Source organism: Corvus hawaiiensis, chromosome 3 (genome assembly GCF_020740725.1).
Source record: "Corvus hawaiiensis isolate bCorHaw1 chromosome 3, bCorHaw1.pri.cur, whole genome shotgun sequence".
Taxonomy (NCBI): Eukaryota; Metazoa; Chordata; class Aves; order Passeriformes; family Corvidae; genus Corvus; species Corvus hawaiiensis.
The window spans coordinates 59963238-59990694 of record NC_063215.1 but is presented as its reverse complement, the minus strand read 5'-3'; the positions used below and the strand labels follow the sequence as shown (position 1 = coordinate 59990694).

General features: G+C 39.2%; 1 protein-coding gene across 2 annotated transcripts in view; it reads right to left on the bottom strand.

Annotated features, from left to right (window-relative positions):
- Positions 1–27457, bottom strand: part of MTHFD1L (methylenetetrahydrofolate dehydrogenase (NADP+ dependent) 1 like) — a 148801-nt gene that overhangs the window by 109877 nt on the left and 11467 nt on the right. Inside the window, exons 8-15 of one of the 2 annotated variants that reach the window (XM_048298471.1) lie at positions 20832–20943; positions 16372–16451; positions 15583–15680; positions 11535–11708; positions 3651–3787; positions 2361–2407; positions 1393–1500; positions 415–489 (exon numbers count right to left, since the gene is read on the bottom strand). In XM_048298471.1, coding sequence (XP_048154428.1) covers positions 415–489; positions 1393–1500; positions 2361–2407; positions 3651–3787; positions 11535–11708; positions 15583–15680; positions 16372–16451; positions 20832–20943 — 831 coding nt within the window. Of the gene's footprint in view, positions 1–414; positions 490–1392; positions 1501–2360; positions 2408–2879; positions 2973–3650; positions 3788–11534; positions 11709–15582; positions 15681–16371; positions 16452–20831; positions 20944–27457 lie in introns of those variants that run through there. The other variant, XM_048298472.1, reaches the window with a different exon arrangement.

The window sequence follows — 27457 nt, the reverse complement described above, 5'->3', positions numbered from 1 at the left end:
ACACTGTCAAACTGATATCAATAAAACCCCAGAAATATATGCTATATTAAACTTTCAAAATCAGAAAATATTGCAAAACCGAAGAATGTGAGCTTTCAAGTGTGACTATACCATAATTGGAAAAGTATTTAAAAAACTTTAATATTTCATCAGAAAAGACACAGCATTTAAAAACATTACTGGTTTATTTCAGGAGAAAAGAATAGCAAAAATGTTAGTTATAAAAATAATATCAGACCCAGATCCTATTACTCCAAGGATGATGCTTTCAAAAAACAAGTCTAGACTTCATATATTCATGAGGGTTTATACAAACTCAGTCCCATACATCAAATCATTTTAAACAAGTTGTGTAAGAGAATACATTTCATGAAGAGACACTATAATTGAGGAGAGACTGAATTAACAACTTACTCTCAGACGGGCAAGCTGAATAGCAGAAAATCCTCTCACGCCATTAACTACTGGAACCAGCCTATTATACAAAGACTAGAAAAACCACACAAGAAGTTGAAAGAAAAAGTTATAAAAAGCCAATGCGTTTTAAATTTATTCCACCTAATTTCAGTAAGAATTTCCTAACCACCTAAGTTGTGGACTTCTGGTTAGAGATTTAAAAAACAATTCTGAGAAGGTGGCAGGCTTCTGAGCCATGTCTATGATTTAACAGCCTAAAATCCGGCTGCCAGAAATTACTGGTTTTCTCTGTTTCACCAAAACAATATATATTAATTTTGAAACTGGGAACCTTTTAAAACTTTAACCAAGATCCAAAGTATTTAAACTATAATTATAATTTCCAAACTTGCCTAAATGTACACTCATACATTGTGCACCAATGTACCAAGCAAAGGAAATATGTCAACCCTGCTCAGTTTTAATACTGCAGACAGAAAGAAGAGACTCCTTCCTCAATCTTCTCCCTTCTTTTTAAAGCCCCAAGTTAAGACTTGTTTTAAGGTCACAATATATTTAGCAGAGGGACAAGGATCTAGTTTATTTTCCCCATAACTCCTTCTTCTTAAGGTACATCATACCCAACTACACATCAGAAATACAATTTGTAACTTTAAAGTGAGTCTACAAATTATTGAAAAGAATAAGATTATATATAGGGAGAACATGCTTTATTACACTATTTAGTACAGTCTGAAAGAGTTGTCAATGTTCCAGGCATGAGATTGTTATCCTAAAACACTACCTTATGATAGCTATTTGCCAGAAAAATGTATTGTATAAGGAAAATTTCCCAGCAGAACATGGAATGGCTTCAGCAAGTTACTGTCCACATGGTGAAAATATAGAACGATAAATGTGTTTTTCTCTGAAATGCAGTTTATTGAAAAGCTGAAAAGAAAAAATGTCATCTGGATATGAGAAAGTAATTCTCACCTTATCAGACTGAGTATTCTCATGCAAGATCCTAGCATCAATAGCAGCAGCCAGCAAATTATTTGCAGCAGTTATAGCATGAATATCTCCAGTCAAATGAAGATTGAACTAGAAGGGGGAAACAAGAAGATCTTTTTATTAGAAAATATTTAATTAAATTCATTAAGACAAATTAGCAGCAGCAATCATTGCTATCTCAGACACTACAGCTCTGATTAGCCAGCTGTCAGGATAGGCTAAAGATTTCCAGGTGAAAATACACTGAGACATATGAAGGACTTGTTTTCAGCTGAGTACATGGTACACCACTCTTAAGTGTGGCCAAACGAAGCCAAGAACATCTTCATTCCATACTAAATGATTCAAGAATAAGAAGACAAGGGCTATAGTTCCACATCATTAATACTGAATCAGTTTAGTGTTAATAGTTACTAACTGACCTGGACTAGATGTGTGGATTACTGCTGAATCTGCCCCAGAGCACAGCATGTATGCTGGCTTTGGGGGTGTGTGCCAGCTTTCTGTTAACTGCAGGAGAACAGCCCCTAACCTAACAGGCACGAACTTTGCTGATACAAAGTCTGATGAACAAAGTTTTGTGAAAACTCTGAAATGAGCATCTTAAATTAAGACTTGTGTTACACAGATACCTCTATTTTTTATGTGTCTGACAGAAGGAGTTGGAAGAACAGTTTTAATGGCACTTCAGGGCTGACACTAGAACTCTGCTTGGACCAGCTGTGCATGGTCAAGGTGTTTCTTCACCAGTTCTGGCCAGAGAGGTTTTCCTGAGCTCTAAATTAGACTCTCTTGGGGTGAAACTGTCACACATTTCCAAACAAGCACTAGGAATATCATAGAATCATTAAGGTTGGAAAAGAACTCCAAGATCATCAAGTCCAATCTTCAGCTGAATACCATCATGCCCATTAAACCATATCACAGACTGCAAGTCGAGGCTGTCTCACCTCCTCCATGGGGATCACTTGAGCGTATCCACCACCAGCTGCTCCACCTGCACAGGGAAGCACATGGTCACATCAGTTGCATCAGCTTTGGAAAAAACCAACCATCTTCAAACACACAAGGTGAAACATACAGCAATGATGACACATTTTTGGCATTTTGATTTCTATTAGAAGATCAGTGATGCACCCAAATAAACATGATTTCCTTAATCTTGCTGGCTTTTTTTTCAGCAGGTACTAAAAAGGGAATTCTTGCTCTGAAATGAAAACCTGCACATGATGGGTGCTGCAGGCTTTGGCTGCATCAGGGCTGCCCTCTGCTCCTGCCCAGATTTAGGACACAGTCATGCACATGCAGCTGCTGGGTGAAAAGACAAAGCAGTCACAAGCAAGCACTGCTTCTGAATGAAACCTTCACACCCTTGCCTGAGCACTCCTTCCCCACTACCTCTCATGGTACGGGCAAAGGAACTTGCTGTTGCCTATGCACAAATTGAGTGAAGGGATTAAAGCACTCACACGCATCAGTCTTAGCTGAGAAGCACCAAGCACCAGGAGCCTTCCAGCTGAAACCAAACTTGTTAACTTAAACTTCAGCAAAGCAAAGCAGAGCAGATGGGGAGTGCTTGCCCAGTTAGGCACCAATTTCAGCTGAGAAATGGCAAAAAAAAGATTGCATTACTTCCTATCAGAATTGAAGATGGGCTTGAAATCTGGCTGGGTCTTACCTGGCTCTCAGGCTCTTATAAAGTTTCTAGGCAAAAAAGCAGCAGCCCATTATTAGAGGCAACAGCTCAGGAGAACAGAGAGGTTCAGACCTAGCCAAACGTTATGCTGCTGACACAGCTGAACCACAACTGCTAACTTCCTTGTATTGCCTGGAAATATCCAGTATGGACTCTTTCTCAAGGAATAATAAAATAGTAACATTTAGAAACACATTTAAAGAACCTCCAAGTAGAGGGGTGACTGGAAGGGTGTGTACCACACAAAATTCCTCCTGGCTAATACATCCCTCTGCCTTTCATTATGTCTAGGCTTTATCTGCATTATCAATATATGTTACATGCATGAACATAGGCAAGAACCTTGTACAGAAAGTCATGTGCAAGAAACCCTTATCTATTAATTACATATGTACTAAAACATCGAATATGCTACCACTGGGACAATCCACTGAGTGAAGTAATTAAGAAATTAAAAAAGAAGAAATGAAATAAAATAAAAAAAGCAAAATAGCAGTACTTCCTTTTAATCTGAAAAGTCATAGATTCTGCAAATATTATGTACCTTTAACTCCAAAAGTAGGTCCTTGAGAAGGTTGTCTCAGACAAGCAAAGGAATTAATGTTAAGGTGTGCAGTAAGTGCCTGAACAAGACCAACTGTGACTGTGCTTTTCCCCTCTCCTAGGGGTGTAGGGGTTATTCTAGCAAAACAAGAAAAAAGATTAATCAAATTTTTGCTGATGTCAGCCTGGCTAAGGATATCAGAACTTACAGCTTTTGATTTCAATGAAGAATATTTGTACAGCAAATTTCAATAAGATTACTTTATCTTCACAAAAATCCTGCCACAATGTTAGCCTCTAGCTCAAGCTGGAATGCTAATATACATGTGTCTTCTATTTAAGCAATTTACTATGATAGCAGAAAAAGAGAAGATTATATTGGCAAAAGTTCTAAAAAGAATATATTGAATTTAGACATTTTTATTACAGCACAAAAGTCTCACCAGTTTCATTAACAAACCATCCATCATGATACTCTAAGCATGTATTAATATTTTTCTGTAGTAATGCATGAGATCTTTTATTCCCACTGCTCAAACTTTGAATGAAATAATAGAATATTTTAAGTTAAATAACCAACACTTTTGTTTGTAGAGCTCAACTACCCCTCTCCACCTTCCACATCATCATAACCCTCAAAAATGACAGATCAACTGCTTTTTAAATAAAACAGGACACAAAATTCAGTATATTCAATTGAACATGATTTATTGTACACTTTTGTTTTGGAGATTTAAGGGCAATAAGGGACAGTGATAATCATAGTCCATACAAAAGCTCAAAAGCTTCATGCTACAGCTCCCATATTTAGACCATGACTGAAACAGGACAGAATTTTAGAAAGGCCTCCGAACTCAAATCAGAGAATCAAACCTCCACTCTATTCTTGTCCCTAGAGGAGACTCTATTCTTGCCCCTTTAATAAAGGGACAATGACAGCTGATTTTGCAAGTAGAAAACTTCATCAGCCTTCAGTGAATGAGAGACATCTCAGCTTAAATGATCTTCTGCCTACTTTCAACATCAGCACATTTGTTTATGATCCACATTAAAAGTGTGGGGGGGGTGCAAGGGTTTTTCTTCCTTGAGGTATGAACACATCTCATGTCTCCAAAATGCACTCAAATGATTCATTTGAGGCACATCATTTCTTTTTCTGATTGGCAAAAGAAGAAAGCCCCACTCACACCACTTTCACACAAATCCTCCTTTTTGGCAAAGTGTAGCCATTTGTATCTTTGCTGCCTTTTCTACCTGCAGAGAGGTACTTTAGTGAAGCTGATGTTAAGAACTATGTTCATTCCCATGGAAATACAAACATGCACATGGATCCTAGTCAAAGGGGAACCCTTATCCTGTGACCTCTTCAAAACTTGAGCTGAAACATCTAGCTCTAATTAGAAACACTTCCTTCCCTAACTAGTAATTTTTCCAAGATATTGCTATACTCAGATCACAATTCAAATGGCATAAAAACATTAGTGTAATTGTAGGATTCAGCTTAGTTCAGTCAGTTCACACATTGTCAAAAACCCTTCTTTGTCCCACAAAATAAAATAGATGAAAAAACATTAACTTTTCACAAATCTCTCTGTTACAGCATCATCAGTTCCTGGGCTTTTACTTTAAAAAAGATGTTTTGGGCAGATATGTCTGGAAAATTTGGGCAATAGGAGGCAAGCCAAATTAACATCTTTATATTGTTCTAGGAAAAAAAATTCCAATTCAGAAAAGTAGTCTTTTAACTAAAGTTTCAGTGAAATCAGTGGGGTTAAGCACATCTACAAGAGATTCCCTGAATTCTTCGCTTTGAACTACTCTTATGTGACCACAGGTCACTTACTTTGGGCACTTGGTTTTAGTAATTTTCTCCCACATTTTATAACATTGTGTTTACCAACCGTCAGATTCTAAAACATCCTCAATAACTTACTATTCCATTACCCTAGAATGGCACTTCTTTGACTTAAAAAGGAATTCACAGAATTCTAGCAAAATATCTGTGCAGAGCCAAAAAAAGGTGGGAGATTGGGAGATTTAGAGCATATCCTTTATTTACTCTCAAAGCAGTTTTGGTCCCTGTCGCCTTTTTATCCATACTAGGCCTTCTTATTTCCTTCTGATCTACTGCAGGAGCACAGAATGCTACTTCATTTCTTTTACTTTCAAGTTTGCAGTTCCCAGAAGAAAGGATACTTTTAATCTCTACATTGTTAGGACAGGGAGCCCTCAGGGTTTTACTGTTGCCACAAGGATAACTTCCCTTTTTCCCACCACTCTTTTTCTCATCTCCTTTTTGCCCCAGGATCCTCACTTCTGTACAAATGTGTTTTTTTCCTGAGCACCAGAGCCAGGTTAACTCACTTTTACTACCAGTTTCACCTTCTGACTACTGTTCTAACACTGGTTTCCCCAAACCCATTCAAATAATTCTTAGCATGCTTTCTCCTTACCCCTTGTTCTCCTACTATCTAATTCACTTTTGTCTATTGTCCTAATCTCATTTACTTGATCCTCTTATTCCTGTGCATTAAAACCAGATTTAAGGAATGTATGAGTAATCCTGAGGCATTACTGCATTCAAAGACTTAAAAAGGTAACAACTCTTGAAGCTATCAATTATTTACAATCAATAACAACAAAACAAAAAGAAAAAAACAGCAATAACAAAACACCAAAAAGAAAACTATTCCACCATGAAAAAACACCTATAATTGTTTACTGGAAGTTACCAGGAAAGAACTTTGAACAGACCCCAAAAACTCGGTGCACACAATGGCTGCACTACTAAAAGAAAAATTTCCATTTGCAGCGCATCCTGTGGGTGGCTACCTCTATTTTTGGGCATCAGACATATGAAGTTCAGGTTCAAGAGAATTCAGAGACACCATCCCTAGTTATTTACTCAGTTCAGCTCAAAACATGGCAGGTGGCTGATCTGGCATGCACAGCAACACAGGGACTCTTTACAACCCCTGTGAAACCAGCAAAATCAAAGATGCAGCCTCCTATCTGGCAAAGGAGAGGAAATTGGAATTGACAAATGCATAACCAGAAGGCATGTTGGTAGCATGAAGAATAATATCTACTTGTCACAGAAGGTAACAACACACAATCAAGTGTCCCATTACTAAAACACTCTGGTAACTCGACTGGCCTATTCTAAAATGACTATGTAAAATGAACCAGAAAGCACTGGGAGTTTTCCATGAGACAGGCCTTTCTCCAGAAAGCAAGAAGAGAAACACACCACTGCTCATTGATTAAACTGGCAGGAAACCTCAAGAGCTAAGCAGTTATTTATTAGTTTCAACAGTTACCAAAATCCCAGCTTCAAACATTCGTTAAAAGAAAAAAAAGCTCCTGAAATCAAAGGAAAATTCTATTCCAATAATTTCCTTTCAAAAGCTTATTTTAAGTATCGTCCCTCTTGTACCTGCTCTACTTTGATTGGGTTTTATAAATAAAATAATCCACTTAAACTGTTTTGTGGACACTGAGCTGTTTTTGCTGGCTACACTACTGAGCCTACACTCTTGTAGCTCAGGTCACTTGCTCACATGGGTATAAAATTACAAGTGCCAATGGATAACTTTAGCTCAATTGTGCAATGCTGTGTTTTAACCTTACGAAAATTGAGGAAAAACCTCCTTTAAAATGCAATAAATTTATATGAACTTCAAGAGACTTTTACAGCCATTTGCATTATTCTTCAAATTTCTTTAGTATGTTTTCAATCAAAACACAGAAACCCCACAACAATTTTCTGCCTTAAAACTTACTTTGCCACCTACCGAGCAGTCATCAGCTCCTTGGCAAAGTAAGTTTTCCATAACGTTGGAAAGCCTTCTCTCTTTATGTACATCAAAACAAAGATAAGAATATGCAGACTTTTTGTTTGTTTGTTATACATCACATTAGCTTACAGCAGAGCTGTTTCTCTGGGAAAGCTACATGAGGTCTCCCAAAGAGAAAATAAACAAACAGGGAGACACACACTGCACCAGCTGTAACCTCCTCACAGCTACGCCAGCCGCTGTGACTCCAGCAAGAACTTTACTGGATATGTGGCAATTCCCTTTCAAATTTCCTACCTTCAACTCATAGGTATCAGCAGATTCAAAGATTTTAATGAGTTCATAATTCCTGTGACCCACATGGAAACCTGTGAAGCCAGGCTATGGAGGCCATGGGCACCTGAGTTCCCACCCACGTACATCTCCCATCCTAGGTTACAACTGTCAGAAATGTAGTTCTGAGCACAGAAGTGTTGCAATTGCTGTCACCTCATCAAGATGAGGTTATGACAACGTTGCAGTGGCATCCTTTGGACGGGACTGGAGCTTCCAAATACAAAAGCACAGAGATTATGAAGCTAAAATGACTGAAGAACAGACTGAGGAATCCTCCACTACAAACTCTCATAACCCACTACAGACTCATACAAGACAATCCGAGTCAGGAGCTGTGCAATGACATGACCAATACATGACAAGTGTCTCAACTATGACTTTACATTGGATTGTCAGACAATTCAGGGCATCAACACAGGGGTATTTTCCCCTCTTATCCTTCCCTGTAGCTTTCCTCTAATTTTTGTTTTCCTTTTTTCTTAGTTTTTAAGCACCTTTTAGCCCAAGAGACACAGTAAAAAGAAATAGATTTTTGTTTTCCTCCATTTTTACCTTACTGAAAAAGTAGTTCATCACAGAACAATCAACTAATGTTAGGAGAAAAGTACTGATTTTAAATTTTCCAGCATTCAAAATCCAACACACTTCTTGCTAAAAGTGGCATTATATTTTATAATATTCCCAATTTTTATTCTTCCTCATCTTGCATTTTTGAAGTGAACAGATTTCCAGAATTATCTGCTAAAAGCCACAGCACTGGAGCATTTAGAAACAAGATGCTGAAACATATGCACACAGACAGATTCTAATAAACTTTAGCTGTAATTTCATATTGTGTTTGTGAATACGCCATCTACATGCTTGAATGAGTGATTAAGTTACCCTGGACACTAAACTTAGCTCCTAGGTCATGCTCAAGCTGCATTCACTTGCATGTTCTCAGCTGGCAATGAGTGGAGGCAGTTTGAGTTAACAGATCCTACGATATATTATTTGGCACACTAAAAGCCTGTTTACAGGCAGTTGATGCCCAAGAACCAATTACTCCATGATAACTTGTGGTTCTACCCCCACAGTGTCTTAACACGAGCCCTTTAGCAAGCCAAACACAGACAAAGAAAATAAAAAAGCAAGAATGAAGTAAAAAAAGAAAAGAATTGTCTCCATACAGAAGAAAATGGAAGTTACGAAGAAATAAAGTCTTCGTCCTATTTTTGGGTGTCATGATCTGTTAATCAAACTGCAATATTTCAGCATACAAAGTTTATATTGTATGAGGTACTTAGCCATATTTGTTTGCATTTAGAAAGAACAAAAAAGATTTTGCAGTTAGCAACTTTTTAAAGAGCCATAAATACAACTATCCTAAGAGATAAAAAGGTACATTTTAGCTGCATTTTGCTGTTCAGAATAAGAAGTTCGGTCTTTAGCATATCAGGAATGAACTAGACAAGCATTTGCAGCAAATATTTATAAATTCCTAGACACTGTGAAACATTTAAACCTGAATGTGCAATTAGAGGCACAAATGTTGCTGGCTGCATCACGGATGGAGGTTGGAGATTTTGCAGTTTGTTGAATACATACACACACACACTTTACACTCTTTTCACACACGAGAAGTTCCCATCATACATTATAAATATTTCCACCAGACCCTTAGGTATAAGCATATATCTTAAATGTTTCCTCTGAAGCACTGAAAATTTATTCTGAAGACCTGTACTGCATCATTCTAAAAGAATTTTTAAATATCTTTGGTTATTGTGAACAAACATAATAATCCAAATGGCAGGTTCTGGTTGACCTTGCCTTGGCAGGGAGAGAATGAAGGCAAATGACAATACTATTTCACTCACCAATTTCTACACTTCAGTGATACTCAATTTTCACCATACTGAACATTTCCTCATCAGACAAGAGCTCCCCACTTTTCTTAAAATGATTGTCATCTGCTACAGCCATCTCAGCAAATGAGAGCAGCTGAGAGCGTATAAACACACATTATATGTATACTTTATATGTATGATATTTCAAAGTCAAGCTTTGAACTCTCTAAGAAGAGAATGTTCCCACTACTGTAGCGACCTTGCCCAGGCACTCCTCCTGCAGCAGATGTGGCTTTGCACTAACCCCACAAGTTGAAATTACTTCAGAGATGCTACAAATGGCAACACGTTGCATCATCAGGTTGGGTAAGTACCAAACCTAGCCCTTTGTTTCTGAAATACCATTTGTATTTCTACATTTAACGTAGACTTAGAAGAGGATACAACTTTCTATTTTTTGCCAGCTTCTCATCTTGCTGGTCAAAACTTCTGCATTTCTTCCACATTTCTTCCACACTGCTTTCTGTGACAATTGCTTGAGATACCTTCTTTGAAGGAGACAGGAGACAAAGCAGTGTGAAGAAATGCAAGCACTGGTGCATGCAATCTGACACAACTAAAATCCATCTGAATGGGGCTTTGCAGCTTGCTATTTTTGTACCTCCAGACATTTTCAAATAACTTCTTCCTCTTCTGTGAGAGGTTTGTTGCTAGGGAAGCCTGTATCGGCCTGCAGCATGATGACCAACTGATGATATTGACACCATGAGCATGAAAATACACGGCAGCAACTTTCTTCAAACTCAGTCAAATGCCAAACCTGTTTTTGTTTCTCCAATGCCACAAAAAACCCCAAACCAAATAAAACTCTGCCAAAGGAAACCAATCTCAATCAGCTATTATTTCCTTCCCTTAACTGCTCCAGCATCCTCCAGGAATATCTTTAATGCTGGATTTCACATAGCTTTGAACAAAGCTTCATAACTTGCCTGCCTCATCTTTGTAACATCAAGTCTCTCAGTCTACAACAGCTCCATCTCAGACAGTGCCAGAAATCCAGGTTGATCCCGCAGGAAGGCAGTAAAGCAAACAGTTTGAGAAACACTAGCCAAGGTGAGGAATAGATCAAGGCAGTTACAGTAGATCAAGGCAGTTAACAGCCTTCTCCTTCTGAATCAGCCTAAAACTGTATTTTAAACCTGTATTTTACTTTAAAGGAAGCAACCAATAGATTAACTCAGAATATAAAGAACACACTGCAATTTAAATATTAATGAAAACCTTCACGTGTTTGTTCACAAGTAAAAGTTTCCACTTAGTAAACAAGGTGAATGAAAATGGTGGGTCACCCAATGCAAGAAAAACCTGAAGCTCTTCAGAAGAGAAGTGCATAATTCCTGCTGAGCATAGCATTTGCTATAATCGTGGGAAAAGCAAGCAGGATAAGCCCGCCTGGAGACATGTCTACATTTCAGAGAGAAAAACATGCCTTTTTAAACTTTGTAATCTGTTCTTCAATAAAAAACGTATTTATTGTTCATATCAACAGATTAGCATGTAGCTTCTGTTAATGTTTGTTTATAAACAGCTACAATACAAGCAGCTTTAAATATCCAAGCTAAACATTTAAAATTCTGATAAAACAGTAAGAAAACCTCTATGCACCAACAGCTAACATTTCACAGAATCATAGAACAAATTGTCTTTTATAAAATATACTTTACTTCAGTAATAACAGTTTGGAAGAAAAGCTGTGTTACTTCAAAAAAGTTCAAAACCTGCTTGCTTTCAGAAGAGAGCAACATACAGATGAAAACATTCAAGATTCTTGTTTGTGCAGAGTACAAAAAAGATGTAAGTTGCATGTTTATATTAATAAGAGTGGAAAGAGTGGACATTAATGACATTACATTGCATTCTTACCCAGCAACTAGAACATATTTTCCATCTGGTTGATCCTTTAACCTTTCCAGCAGGGACAAACGTACTTTGGCTTTGGTTTGGCCATAGATCTCAATTTCATCTGTAAGCAATCCTATCTCCTTGGCAAGCACATCAACAGCTTTTGGACTCTGTGCTCGGGAAATCTCAATATCACTGGAAAAGAAAACAAATAAGAGCCAGGAGATTTCTCTCAGCTTAGGTGGTCGACGACAGAGCACAAAACAACAGTAAATAATCCAACAATGGCGTTATTGTAATGAGTTTTTCAATTCTTTCTCATATTTTATTAACCAAACCTAAATATTAACTAACACCTAACATAACATTGAAAATCATGTGCAGTGTTTGTTAATTGTTACAATTTCACAGAGAGCTCTTGTTTAATCAGATTCCAAGTATTACGTAATGCTTTCATATCAAGCTAGAGACGTGGCTGCTGGATGCTCTGTCCCACTGGACATGGATGTTTCTGGGTTTGTTTTCCCTTTTGTTCTCCTCCCTCACAGCATATTTCAGCACATACAATTTACTAAAAAGTGCATGCATTCCTTGGCCAACAGTCACACAAACACATTTGCTAAACCCAAAAGCCTGTGCATGCAGTGCCTTTCATTCGAGGGCAGAGCCAACACAGCCACTCCCCCACAAGGGCACTAAAGGAAACAAGGCATTTGAAGACCAACTCATGCACTTCTAAAACACAGCTGAACTAAGAATGGCCACAGAGCAGGAGTCTAAAGCACAGGGCTCAGCCAAGACATCCAGAGAGCTTACGAACAACCTCCAGCAAAGGCTGGGAGCAGCAGCTGAGGCAAGCACACAGATTACCTGAGGGGATGTGGATGCAGGTTAGGGGACACTATTGTATCTGCAATTCCTGACCTAGACAACCCGAGGTCCTGGGGTTTAATACTCTGTCATGGATTTTTCATTTGTGAGCTTGACCTAGTTGCCCATTATGTCCACATAAGTGTTTAGCAGCTGTAAGCTCCTGCGGTAGGGAAGCCCAGGGTCTGGCACAAGAGATGTGAAGAGTTGTCTCCTTTGCCTTGGAATTCCTCACATTACCACAAAAACAACTTAAAAAATGACTTTCAGCTTCACCAGGCTAATTTCTTCCTTTAGTTTCAGTTGATCACAGTATTTTTAAGATAGAATCTGGCAATGGCATGAAAGCTCATGTCCTGAACTACCAGTCTGCAGGACCTTAAATATCCATCAGTGAACATAAAACTACTGCCAGATCTCAACTCTGTGTGTGGACTTTGGCTGCTCTGCATCCACCAGCAAATGATCAGTCTGTGCCAACTTAATTGCTTGCAATTCTTTGAGGAAATCCTAAACTGGCTCCATTATTCATTTATAGTTCTCAAGTATCCCCCTTTTACACCCTGCAGCAGCAAAGCGAAACCCAGAAACCATCCACCCAAACAATAACATAAGCCAGTACTACAGGTCAAGGAGTTACTCAGTCACAGGGCTGACCTGGAACCTGCTTTCTTTCAAAGACATACTAAGTGCATCCTCTTTCATGGAAGGATATACCTTTGGCTTCTTATGTGTGACTTCAAACACAACTAGTCATAAAATTGTAACAAGAACACAAGACAGAGGGGCTTACAAACATCACACAGCAAAAACTATCTGAAGTTTTCACTCAGAATTTACTACATACCAACAACTCAAGTCCCAGAAAATTCTCGCTAAGTCGATGGTAGTGTGGCCCCTTAAAGACCTAAGCAAGGAAAATTTTCAGGGTGACTATTCTCCTATTAAAGTAATTGATGCATTTAGCAAGAGGAGAAAGATGCAGACTAATATGACAAAGTTAATTTGCATTTTTTTCCTCCTACTAAATTTATTTTCCTAAAATACAGGAAATGAAAGATTTGGTTATACCTGTAATTTGGAAGTCTGTATTTGTAGCTGACTCTTTCAGTCTGACAATATATTGTCTATGTTGGAAATACCAGAATTACTCAATACGTTATGTTATTCAGTATTGCTGGAGATTTGCAACAGGGGTTCTTCTGCATGAATGAAAACTGTTAAGCAAGAAGTCCATCACTGACAATGCTAAGTGATAATTTACAAAATGCAGAAAAATTTAAAAGATGGAGGAAGGCTCTGCATCTACTCACCTGTGTGCTGACATTTTTTTTTACTGCATACTGTAAGAACTTTCCATGCCATTTCCAATATATTTGGAAATACTTCAACCCAGATCTCACAGAAATCAAAAAGCAGATGTTCTTAGTTTTAGTGCTTAAGCAGCTTTGCCTCATTTTCAATGAAAACTCCATCTGTTTCCACACAACGTGGTGTATTACTGCAAGATTACATTTTATTACAGGATACTTTCCATCTGAAGGGTTTCTTTACATTTAAAAGAAAAAAGACAAAGCTACAGAGTTAGCAGATAAATGCAAGCCCTATTGCTAATTATATAATATATATTATACTATATATATTATGGTGTATATACACCATTATTTATTAATTATGTAATTATTTATGTACTAAACACACAATGTCATAGAGAGGGTTGGGAATACTTTTTTTAAAGTTTTTTTTACCATCACACTCATGGCATTGCACACTTTAAATTTTAATTTTATTATTTAAGGACAGTTTTTTCAGGCTTCAGTTCTAGAAATGTTACATGATAGCCCAGAAAAAGCTCAAGCATTTCTGTCCCCTTGTGTCCCTGGTTACAAGGGAAAACTCATTCTTTTGGCATCTCTGGTTTCAATTACATTTGTGTCCATTCCCATTAAACTGTTTTAAGAGACAGTGAAAAGTAAATCAAAATGCTTAGAAAAGACAACATTTTCTCACAGCTTTCCAAATAGATAGCAGTAGGACTCAGAATTACAGAATCACAGTGTGTCTGAGGTTGGAAAGGACCTCTGGAAGTCATCTGGTCCAACCCCCCTGCTCATGCAGGGTCATCTAGAGCTAGATAGTTGCCTATGTCCAGGTGGCTTTTGAGTATCTCCTAGGATGGACACTCCACAACCACCCCGGACAATCTGTGTCAACGTTTGGTCATCCTCACAGTGAAAAAGTATTTCCCGATGTTCAGATGGAGCTTCCTGGGTTTCAGTTTGTGCTCAATGCCTATGGGTCTGTCACTGGGCTCCACTGAAAAGAGCCTGCCTTGGTCCTCTTTGTATTATTGTACACTGTATTTAGACACATTGGTAAGATCCTCCTATCCTCCAGACTAAGCAGTTCCAGATCTCTCTGAGTTTCTTCTGGTGTGAGGCTCCTTTAGCACCTGCAGAAGCAGGCGTACAAGTAAGCACAAAAAAATGTCAATGCTTTCCTGCATGGCAGAACCTCTGTTTCAGCCACCGGTTCCTCTCTCTGTCACTCAACACAACCAACACACAGCAAAGCACTTGAGCACAGTAGAGAGCTCAATCTGCTCTAAATGTCAGAGATGTCAGCAATCGTGCCAAGGCCAACCTGAAATCCCTGAGGCCCAGACACGGGCCTTGGGAAGTGAATGACAGGAACTGATTGAAAAGATTCTGGCTATGCGAATAAATATACTTCCTGATTTTCACACCCACACGGGAATTTAAAAGTCTAATGCAGAAGAAAGTACTTCTACTGAGGGAAGAAAATAATACAAACTAAAATGCCATTGAAATCACTGAGCCTTAACTAAACACCTTCCTACATTTAGCCATTAGAAACTTCTTGTCTTTTGTATTTCTGTTGGTTTTGCACAAGGCTTCTCCTCCCTTCCTCAGTGAAACCTTCCAGCTTTAGGTCTTCATTAAATACAGCTTGGCTCCAAGGCAGATCATCAAAGTAAAAATTGATAGCAAACAAAAGCACATGGTCATGATGAAGCATACCAGAGAATGTCCACATAAAGTTAAAAACTAATTAGGCACGGAACATTTTTAAGTTGTCACACTTGCTTACTCTTTTGTAAAATATTTTTAATTGTTTTTTCTCCTTCAAAAATTTTTCTGCTTCAAATTTTTTTTCCTCCTTCTTTCTTCCTTATTACCTGGGCACTGGGGAGAGGGGCTGCAGTTTCAAGCAGTGGAGGTCCCACTTCCTGTACTGCTGGGACTGGATCCATCGCTCCATGTTTTTTACCATGTTCTGGTTTTAAACAAGAAAACAGCACACAACAGCTGCATCATAAATGCTGAACACTAACTTCAAACAATCTCTAGAGTATGTTGAAATAACTTCTATGGCAAAGGCTAACAAAAAACCCCCAAGCTGAAAAATTTTTCCATTTCATGGTTTTAGGACAAAATAAGAGCCACTTTCCTATTGTTTGACCACATTTCAAAAAGAAACAGCTCCATTAACACATAAGTGGCAGAGAAAAGTCTCTAATTAGGCAGTTGGACATTTTATTCTCATTAGATGAATTACTATTCTTCTTTCACACCTTATAAACAACAGAAGATACTGATTGTTCATTGACTGAGTCATGCTTCTTCCACACTAAATAACAAACTTTTGGACTCTCTATCCATCATGATGCAAAAATGCAGATACAATTAATCTTCACAGACTTACCAGAGTGAGTGACATTAGCCTATTGACACAGGTGCTTCTGCCAAGCTTTACTGTGTTAACCAGAATTATGAGATGTCTGATTTTTAATTTCTTTATCTAATTAAATGTAATAGGTATCACTCTAACTGATTAAGAGTTGCTATTAAAACAGAAGTCAGGTAAGATGTTCGAAAGAGCAAAACAAAAGTTAAAATCTAAACTGTAGAAGCAATTTCTGCAACTTACAGAGCAACAAATCTACAACACTTGAAGGTACACTAACCTGCATTCTCATTGCTACTGCAAGAGAACCAACAGTCTTTTCAGCAGCAGGGTTGTTTTGCTGACCATAGTTGTGTTTCTCTGAAAAATATAAGCATTGCACTAATAAATCACAAAGCTTTTGTGAGTGGGAGAAGTATTTAAAAATTATGTTCAAATAAAAAATTTCTGAATGTTGAATTGAAATTTAACGATATTACTGACAAAATTATAGGTGGCTTCTCTTTAATACCTAAAATGAAATCACCCAGAGGGATGAATATACTGTGAAAATCAGAGAGTAACTGTATGCTCTGAAACATATTACACAAACCCACACACAAAAAAATTCACACAGCTGTAAGGATTTGAAAAGCTATATTTTGTCATTTTGCTGTAATCCTTCTTCTGGCTTGTTCTTCTGTTGTTGCTCATTGACTTTCATCTAGACACAATTTCTCCAAAATTCACATCCTAGTCTCTTTGGGCATATCAAGGCCCTAGCCACATTCTGAAGGGCACAGACATAGTTGTAATAAAAAATAACAACTGTACGCTGACAGCTTTAACTTTTCTCCCACACAGGAACTGAAGTGCAAACCCTGACCTGGTCAAGCTCTCGCACTGCTCACCCATTCTCTACTGGTCATAAAAGGCTCCCATTGCCTTGCACAGTTACCCCTCCCAACAAGGGTCCCAGCAGCAGCAGGGCACAGAACACTCAGACCGGAGGCAGCGTGGCAGGCAGAGCCATGCTGTGGAGCCAACACCCGCACCCAGCTATGGCCCACTCTCCCTCACCCATCAGTGAGAGCAAGAGACCCTCTCTGCAGACACCCTCAGCCTCATTCTGTATGTTTCCTGACCCTTTCTCAAACTTTCTTGCCAGCAGGCATCTACACATCAGTGCCAAAGCCAACCAAGCTGAAGGCAACAGTCCTCATATTAAACTCTAATTAAGAAAGTGTCCTTCTACTTGCATCAACACTTGCAGTTAAAACAAACAAACAAACAACAAAATCTTCTGGAGATGCTCAGCTTTAGATTTAGACAGAGGAATTTTACTGGAATAGTCTATTACAGTCATAAGCTGACTCTTGTTGCTTTGAGACCAGGCTGGGAGAGCTGCCAAACAGACAAATGGAGTAGGAAGAATGAAGTTTAAAACCCCCTTTCAGACAGCTGTGCTTTACAGAAACATTTTGACTTTTTATGTTATTTGGCTTAATATGACTTTTTTATCAGGGCAGAGCTAGCATGTGTGTAAATACATATTAGAATTAGACAATTCTCTTCAAAAAACTATTTCCCTCAGACTGCCTATGCTACACAGTCACCCCAAAAATGACTAACCAGGCTTTTACAGGGGTGAAGGTGAAACTAGAGGTGAAAGTCATGCACGCATGGAGTTAGCAAGACAGTCACAGGATTGCAACAGCTCTCTTAGGATAAATTTTCCAGATGGACGCTGGAATAGCACTCTCTGCTTTGGACTATGGTCACTACAGAACTACAGACCTTGTGCTCCCTCCTCTGACTCATACCCTACTGTGCAGATGAGTGAGAGCTGCTGCCAGATGCTACCTGTCTGCTCAGGCAGCTTAGAATAGAGAAGAGGTGGGGAAATGGTTGTATTTCCCACTAACATACTTAAAACCACATGGGCTTCGGCTTTCAAGTGACCCCAAAGGAGCTGGACATCAAATCCTAAATAATTCTGGCATCCTTAAGTTTTTTTCAGAAAGTTATTTTCATCTCCATACATTTACATATAAAGTATATTCCTGCAAGACACTACCAGCACTCACCTGATTCCAAGGTTGTCGGTGCAACAGAAGCAGATGTTGCACTGCTCGAAAATTGCAGAAAACTGTGATAATTTAAAAATCTTTGATTGGATTAAAAAAAAAAAAACCTTGAAAAAGAATTCTGTCACTTTGGAGTGAGCACTTTACTCTTCTGATTTACAACATTACATTTCCCCAATTCAGCTGTGCCCTTGCAACTTCTGCGTGCTTTGAAAACACACGAATGTAGATGACATGTACACCCACGCAAGTTGGAAACCTAGCCACCATCTAGCAAGAACAAAAGTTACTTGATGACTATTGCTTTCAGGCTTCATTAAGCTCCTGTGACCCCACAGATGTTAAGTCGGACATTTCTAAAGCATGAAGAAACCCAGAACAATTTCCAAGCACCTCAGCCAGATTCCATGGAAGTTAAGAGTCAGTTGTAAGATTCAGTTGTTTCTCCAAGGTCACAACTACTCCACAATGGGCTTTCCACAAACATCTTGCAACTAAACTAACTGCATTCTTCCTGTTAGACACCTGTGTTTCATGTACCTCTCAAGTAAGCCTTGAGACCAACATTTTTACAGCTGGTAAAATGCATTTCTGCTGTAATTTCAGAGTTTCTCCAAGGTTCTGACAACCTCAAAAGCATAACCATATAGACAGATAGACATTTGGTAGATAAGTTCTATTTAAATTATCTTCATCAAAATCTCATGCTGCCTTTCCAAAAAATCGCAGTACTCAACAGAGCGCACTGCTACAACTTGAGAAATGCAAGGAAACATACATGCTTATGCCAAATCTTACATTTCCTGCCTTAGGAATGAATGTTACTGTGATACGTAATGCAGCTTTTCCAACAGCACTCTTTCACAGCAGGGAAACATTAGTATTATCTATAGTTCTTTAGAGCAACTAAAGCATGAAGATTTTTAAGTCTTAAGACATAGCATGCAGTTATACTGCATAACTTCTAGGTCTGTGAAGGCTCAGACTCCCTTTTCAATGGAGAGAGTTAGGTGTGAGACTTGCACCACTGAAAGTGAGACTTGCACCAGTGCTGGGAAAGTCCAGTCACTCCTGGTGCCCACTCAGGCTGAAAGGACTGGCTTATCCCATGCTGTCAGAACAGTCCTGCACCTCCATCCCAAGTCTGTCACAGAGGAGGTTTCTACTTGCAAGATTAAAATGAGGAGGGGAGATTCCTTTTCATTTATTTATTTTTAGGTATGACCGCTGTACCACCACTCCCTCTCTTCTCTATTCCTTTCCATTTCTCCACCATTCCTTCTTCATGTCTGTGTCATGCTAGTAGTTTGGGTACCTGCTGAAGAGACCTGTGTGCCAAGCCCTGCCCCACAGATACTCAACAATTATATCCAAAAATCCCTATGGGAAATAAATGGGCATTAGAGATGCAAGGAGTCTCCTAGTCACCAGTCCAGGAAAAAGAAAAGATGTATTATTTTTGGACAACCTGTGCAGCATCAGGAAGGGATAAGGATGGTACCCACTCCTGAGATCCTCAGTAGGATCAGAGATCTGCTTTGGGAGGTGAAAGATGAACGTCCAAATGTCTTCAGACAATTGAGTGAATAATAACCCAGATCTCCCACACCTGCAGTGTCTGTTCCAGTCAAGAGGACATCATGAAAGACAAAGAAAGAAATCTACTGCTAAGGCCATGCTTTGCATGGTAACAGCAGCTGCTTTATTATGAGCCTGATCTTGCATTAGCTCTGCATAGAGTGTCTGCTTCATTTGTCCTTAGGGAATATCCCTAGTTTAAAACCCATGCAATTAGGTTTTCTGAGCTTTATGCCCATTTCCGCAGTTTTTATGCCCATTTCATCAACAGATGTCAATCTAGTACACTTGTGATAAGATGAACTTCCTCACCTATTAATTCACAGCATAATCTCACTGGGATGCTGACAGTCAAATTCATATACACACCAAAAATCTAGAAAATATCTAGAGATCTTCATGGAATTTTAAGAAATTTTACAGGAAATGTAAAATTACATATTATTATAATTACTGCATGTTATTCTAGCAGCAGAGTAACTTCTGGGAAGATTTCTTAATTTTATTCCAAATAAAATTCTGTAACGTGTTTCAATTGAGAAATTAATGAACGCATACATCCCCAACAACAAGTCAGGGGATAAGGAAGGAGGTGAATCCAAACTTTTTGTAGGAATAATTACTGCAGGAGATGCTCTGCATCTTCTTAGCTACACATTATTTCTGTACTCCTTCCTGCACCACTCTCTGCAGACACTTTCACAGCACTCTGAAGTTGATATTTCTTCCCTTCTTCTCTTTTTCCCATATTCCAGGCGAGTCCACAGAAGTCACAGGATAAGACACTGTACAAAACAGCACTATAATAATAGCTCATCTGATGACCCAAAAGTCTTCCCTCTGAATTCTCTGAATCCACTGGGTCATCGCATCCTGGTATGAAGAATCTGTTCCAACCTCTCTTCTCTCACCTAACATCTTTTTCCTATGAATACATCAGAGAAAGGTGTACACATGCCCTGTACACATACCTCTAAGGGCCCTCCCACAGAGATGCAACTTTTGACCACATTGCATTGTCGCCAAGATGCCACACACACCTCAAAGGTTTGCTGTACACCACCTGCAGGAGCTGTTACCTTTTATCACCTCTTACCTGACAGCAGATCACGAGCACAACTGATAATGGTGGCCCCAGGCTTTATCCAGCTCACAGGAACATCATCAGGTTTTGTACTGCCAAACACCACCACGTCTGCGTGACGGAGCTAGGGACAGACCAAAACACCCCCAGAAACAAAGCAAGCATTTAATCTTAGAAAAACATACTCGAATATTCATCTTAAAAATATTCAGACTTATATAGCAATGCCTTTTGAGCAAAGCATTTGCAGACAACAAGAACAAAAAAGAAAGATCCAAACTGATATTCTGATTCTTACCTGCCACGAAACTTAAGAATAGCATTTAAAATTAAGTTAGGTAAACAAATTGTGAGATTAGGCAAGTGAGACCAAAGTCAGTATCAATATTTAATGGGGATTACATCCTTCCGAATAAAAAGTTCTACCGTTGTCCTAAAGTCCAAGATAACTTGGAGCAACTTAGGAAAAAGAAGGGTTGAAAGACAGTAAATAGGCACTTATAAAGAATACAGTCAGGTTGTCTGACAGTAGAAAACCAGGCCAGCTGACAGGAATGCAAGATGACCCCTTCTGCGAAGATCGATGCCTTTGAAGAATACCAATTAAAGTACTTTTTTCCTTCTCAGTTCATGTTTGCTAATCACTGCTCCTGATTTAGCTCAACCTGGCAGATGTTGGAGCAAAAATGGTTGCTACAAAAATTCTTATAATCAAAGATATAAGTGCATTTCTTTCCCCACTTCCTCTGAAACAGGGCCCTGTACAAGTTATTAGAATCAGCATGAGATGAAGGACAGCACCAGAAGCAGATTTATAAAGATCCACTAAAATAGCAAAGCACAGACACAACACTGCCTCAAGACTGAATGTAAAAATTATTTCAGAGATACAGCAGTTTTGGTAATATTTTGGATAAATGCAAATTAATTCCAAGTGTCACAAGATCAGTGAGCTACTCTACGAATTGATTTGTGACTGACAAGTGTTCTAGCTTCTTTTTTGGCCAAAAGTGCTCTGACACAACCCTGCCCAACACTCTTGCCAAGAAAGAACAGCTACAAATCTTGTCAGGATAGCAGGTTTTTGGCACAGCTGAGCATCCAGGAGGGGAGAAGAACATAACTGCTGTGGAAAAGGCAGAAAACTAAAAAAAACTCCATCTTCCCCTCAGAGGACACAAGGATGGCCTAACCCTCCTTAGAGATCCCCATGTGGACACAAAGCCAAAAGTTTGGGAGAAGATTTCCTTGCTTGACAAATGACTAATGCAATGAGCTGATTCAGGCTTCAGTCACATGTCCAGCAACACTCCTGTGATTGCCTGTGCACAGTCATTCAGCCTTATTCGAATTGCTCACACTCCTGAGTCTCATGCAAGTATCAGTTTACACACCACTCCTAGAAGGCTACATAAGTCATAATGCTTGACCAGTGTCAGGTCAAATGATACTGAGAAATCTGGAAGGAAATTCAGATAAAAAGATGCTGTAATGACTTGTGTACCAAGAATACCAAGCTGAAGGCACGCTTCGCCCTACAGAAGAAGGAAATTTCTGTTGTAACAGTCAACATCAACACAGAGAAAAACAGTGATTTTTCTCAGTTACATGAGCACAGACTTTTTGTTCCAAAGAAAAAATAATTCCTATTCTAGCAGTTATAAATCATATACTGTAAGTCAAGATGCCTTCCCATGCAAAGCCTCTGGGACAAGGACTAAGAGCTTTGCACACCGCTTAGTATCGTGAATTGATGAACAAGTTGAGAGCTGTATGCAACAAGTAATAATTCTGATGAATGTTCAGCCAACATACTTATGACAGAATTGATTCCATGTAACTATAATGTCAGAAAACAACTGATGGAACCAAATATTCATCTCTATGACTACCGACCCTAATGTTGAAAAATGTTCTTAACAGCTGAACACAATTATTTTTGTAGCCAACATTAACACTGGTTCGGATAGCTAACATCACACATACCCATAAATTTTACCAGGAAACCAGCTGGACCTGTCATCTCATTGCCCTGCTCCACCTCCTCCATGAAAAAAAGCTGCATCACATGGCAGCAAAGAGTTGTACCACAGGTTAAAGACACACTGATTTCTCAGAGCCTCCCCTAGTGTGATTTCCTTTCCCTTATTTCACAAAGAAAACAATATTTTATGTGCAACTATTGTAAAAGTTCCTGCAGAGTCAATAAAATATATATCTCAAACATTTTAGAGAAATTTTTTTCCCCTATGAGTATTTTTAAAACTATATACAGAAACTGGGAGAGCAAGTCCACTGAAAGCAAAATACTTGTGTACAGAATTTGGGGTATCCTTGGAAGAGATTTATGTGATCTCCATCAGGGAATTTTAGTTTCACTTGCAAGAAGTTGTGCCCATGCCTCCTTTGCTTTTAGATTTTTCTCTCTTGCCATAATCTACCCTTTTGACTGCCTGTTATTCACTAAAGCAAGAAGCAAGCCTTGGGATACGTGTTCAGGGTCATCTCCTACATCACAAACTGGCCACAGACGTTAGAGATGGAAAAGTCCTATGAAATCATCACATTCAGCTTCCCTCAGCAAATGCACCACAGTCCCTCGACAGAGGACAGAGAGGACACAGAAGACACATTTGACAGGAACCAGATGCTACAGGCAGCCACAGCCAGAAGGTCAAGGAGATACCCACGAGGGAGAACATGTGGCCACCTGCCCCATGCTCCCTGGACAGCAAGGCTCCATTCCATCAAGCTGGCCAGAGGAAGGAATGACAAGCATCAGGCCAAACCCTCCGTAATGTACTACGGCAACAGGCTGCAGACAAAGTAAGCCATTAGTGCAGTAGTATCCTGCCTTCTCACCGGTAAATATTTTTTCAGTTGGGAAGAGCTGTGCCAATAAATAATCTGAAACCTTACCTCATAACAAAATATGATCTTCTCCACCAAGATCTAAATTGAAGCAGATTAAGAAGCACCACCCATTCCCAAGACAGAACACTAAATGTTAAAACAACAATACTGACTTTCGAGCCAAGTATTAAATGATAATGGCACAAAGTAGCTGTACATTACAGATAACTGAAACTTCATTTTGCTGTGGAGTCTGCATAAAATTTACATTTTCCCATAGTTAAAATGGACTGCTAAAAAAGCCATTTTTAAATGCATGATTAAACAAAATAAAAATTAAAATTAATAATTGAAATGTAAAAGCCCTCAGAGTCCTGGGTATGAAGCTAGGCAATACAAAATTGAAGAGATGGGATGAGGAATAGGAATCTGATTAAAAGATTTTTCACAAATCTCTTTATGAAAAAAGTCTTTATGCACATCAGTTTACAGATCAGGTTCTACTTCAATCACAGCAATTCTAATTAGTTTCTGAAATCTTGAAAATTTTTTAAGTCAATGACTAGTTTCAGGTACTTCTTCCACCAACGCAAGTACTAATTATGTTGTTTCTTCCAGCTTTCCCTGCCACATCATCCTGAATGCACTTGCCCTACACAGTGAAAATCAAGCCCACATCTCTGCTGTGGACTCAAGCCTGCCACTATGATCCATGCTTTAGCAACTGCTTCTCTAGCTTACAGACAGGGGGATACATTTCAAAATTACAAGGAACAGAGATGATGTACACAAAATGTTGAAGTGGAATTACTTTGTCTACATCATCATCATCATTAGAAACTCTCATGGAGCTTCCCTCTCCTCTCCCCTTATGGGATCCGTGTACCTGCTCTCTGTTCTTTCATGCTTACAACACAAAATGTATTTTTCTGCCTGTAACAAGACTCTTGGTCTTACCAAGACAACAAAACTAGGACAGCAAATGGTTAAGAGATGTCTAAGAGTTTGAAGCTCAAGTGTCAGCTCTAAGGAAAAGCACACTGTGGCCAAAAGTTCTTTTCCAAACTGAAAAGGAAACTCCCATTCAGCACTCCAGCTGAACCACTCTCACACTTCTTAACCTCGCTTTTGCAAACAACTTTTCTATTCCTAATTATACCTAGATAGACCAATTCTCACTTCTTTTACAATAAGATTGTAGGATAGCAGCTCTCTTAAAACAGGCATGATGTGGTTCACACACAGACTACATTAAAGATGATGTGCTGAAATAATGACTGACTGAATTTAGATGACTGAAACTAAATTCTGTTTTCTGACAGAATTAGGTATTACCCATGTTTTGGCAAGAAAATAATCTGTTTTTTTCAATACTAATCTACTTGACAACCTCCTTTCAAACTAGAAAGCATAATTCTGATGTAATACAGGATTAAACACATCAGCTCCCATTCTTCACATGCAATACTGAATTGACTTTTGGGGAGTCCCATTTTAAAATTACAAGGGAGATGTTCCTAAAAGTATGTCACTAGGTCATTCTTCAGGCACAATGCAGTGAATGTGCTTTGAAGAGTTATCTACACAAAGCTTAACAGAACGATAACATCATAAGTATTTCCTCCAAGATGCTTATGTCTTTATCTCTCACTTTGTAATTTCTTTTACATTGAACATATCATTGCAAAAAGAACAATGTTTCTTCATGGCAACTTTGCACAGATGTGCCAGAACCTTCTAAAATGCTTTCTTTTATTTGTGAATTATTTGAAAACCCAGAAAGCTCAAGAGTTCTGAAGGACGTGGCTCAGCTGTGCCGTGATGATTATTTGTAAGAAATGAAGTCAAGCAAATTCAAAATGGAACAAAAAGAAATATTAACAATCTACTCCACTTAACAAAACATGAAGTGGGGAGGGAAAAGAACATTGAAACTGTGTCCATTATCTCAGATCAAAGCAATGAAATAAAAATGTACCATTATTTATTTTATTCCCTTTCCCTGCCATAAGACAGAACAGACTTGCTTTAAAGGAGCACACTAAGTCAGATGGTAGATGTCATTATGCTGATTTTTAGGAGAGCTACCCCTGTATTAGACTTCTCCTAAGGTGGACTAAAACATGTCTTCCTCTTGATCATTTTCAAAATATTTTTGCAAAAGTGCATGAGTAAAAGAAGCAATAACAAGTCCATAGCAATACAAAACCTTACCCAAAAAAACCTACAACCTTAGTGTTGTGTAACTCATTTAAATTAAAAGAATTTCTAAAGAAAACACTTGTCGTTATGCTGTCCTTTTTAAAAAGGAGAATGAATCAGCAGAGCTAGTCTAAGGTAATGTAGTAACCACCTAAGAAAGGCATTACATCATTAACATCAGGGTTAGTGCTTCAATGCAAATAGGTCTGGCCATTGGCTTACGACAAGTAACATTCCCCTACCCTGTAGCGGGTTGGGTTTGTAACCAGGAGGAAACACCAATTTAGTGTAGTGGTTTGGTCCAAGATACTCGTTACTGTTTATCTTCTGTGAGGTAAGAATTAGGAGAAACGCAAAGCAGGCACCAATCTTGAAAGACTATAAAGAAGTTTATTAACAGACCTAAAAGAAGAAAAAAAAAACCATACCACATCTTCAGAACTCTCCTTCTCCCCTCACCTTCCTCCCTTCTCCCACTGACAATGTAAAAAGACAGCCCTTGAGATGTTCAGTCTGTTTATCACTTCCATAACAACCTTGTTCAGTCCATTTAGGAAGAGGAGTCTCTCTTGTTCATGCTATGAAAACATTATCACAACGAGACAGCCACCCACTTCCAAATAACTTTGTTCAGTTCATTTAGGAAGAGGAGTCTCTCTGCTCGCATGTGAGTCCCTTCCCCCCAGCTTGCAGCTTTTCCCACAACTGCTTTTGAGGGTCCACTCTTGAAGGTTTTTGGGGTACAATTTTAAGGTTGAGCTGTTCAGAAACAAATGTTCTCTTCACCCGTCTGTGGGAGCATTTCATCTCTAAGAACAGAGGCCCTTCTCCTTCCCTGGGAGCAAAGGGTCTCCCTCATCTTCGTCTTTAGGACTATCTCTGGGAGCATCTCTAGGAACTGAGGTTTTCTCCTTTCCCATTTGGAGCAAAAGTCCTCATCGCTTCCATCTCTCCCTGTCCAAACTTCTCATGAAATTACGGCTGCGTCAGCATCTGCCTATCTCAGCGCAGGTGCTTTTGCTCACAAGTTGAATGCTCCACCCCCCATACCTTAATGAAATTACAACAGGATACTCTGATATATCATAGCTTCACAACAGAATTTCAGCTTTAAGCACCTCCTCTTTCTCTTCCCTCAGGGTTTCAGCTCTTCACAGCACTAAAAGGGTTCATCTCACCTAGGCCTTGCAGCTGGACTGTCGCTTATCGCAGTGGGGAGGGGGGGAGCTGAGCTGCTCTGGCTGCCCACAGCAGGACTGTGGGGGGGTTCCACGGCTGGAACAGGGCCCATCGGCTCCAGGATGGCCATGGCCCAGCCCAGCCTGGCCCGAGCAGGGCCTGGTCCGGGCCCACGGGACCCCACATGGGGCCCGCAGCCACCTGTGCCAGTGCCGGAAATGAGAGAGAGCAGCTCTGCCTCGGAGTTTCTGTTCTTAAGAGTGTATCACAGAGGTGGTCACAACTTTAAGCAGCTTAAAGAGTTGTCCATATTCAAACTGGCCAGCTGATAGGTTCTGTCCGGTCATAGAGGAAGCTGTAAGCACCCCTTTGCAAGAACATCACTTCTGGGACTATGCTTGCTA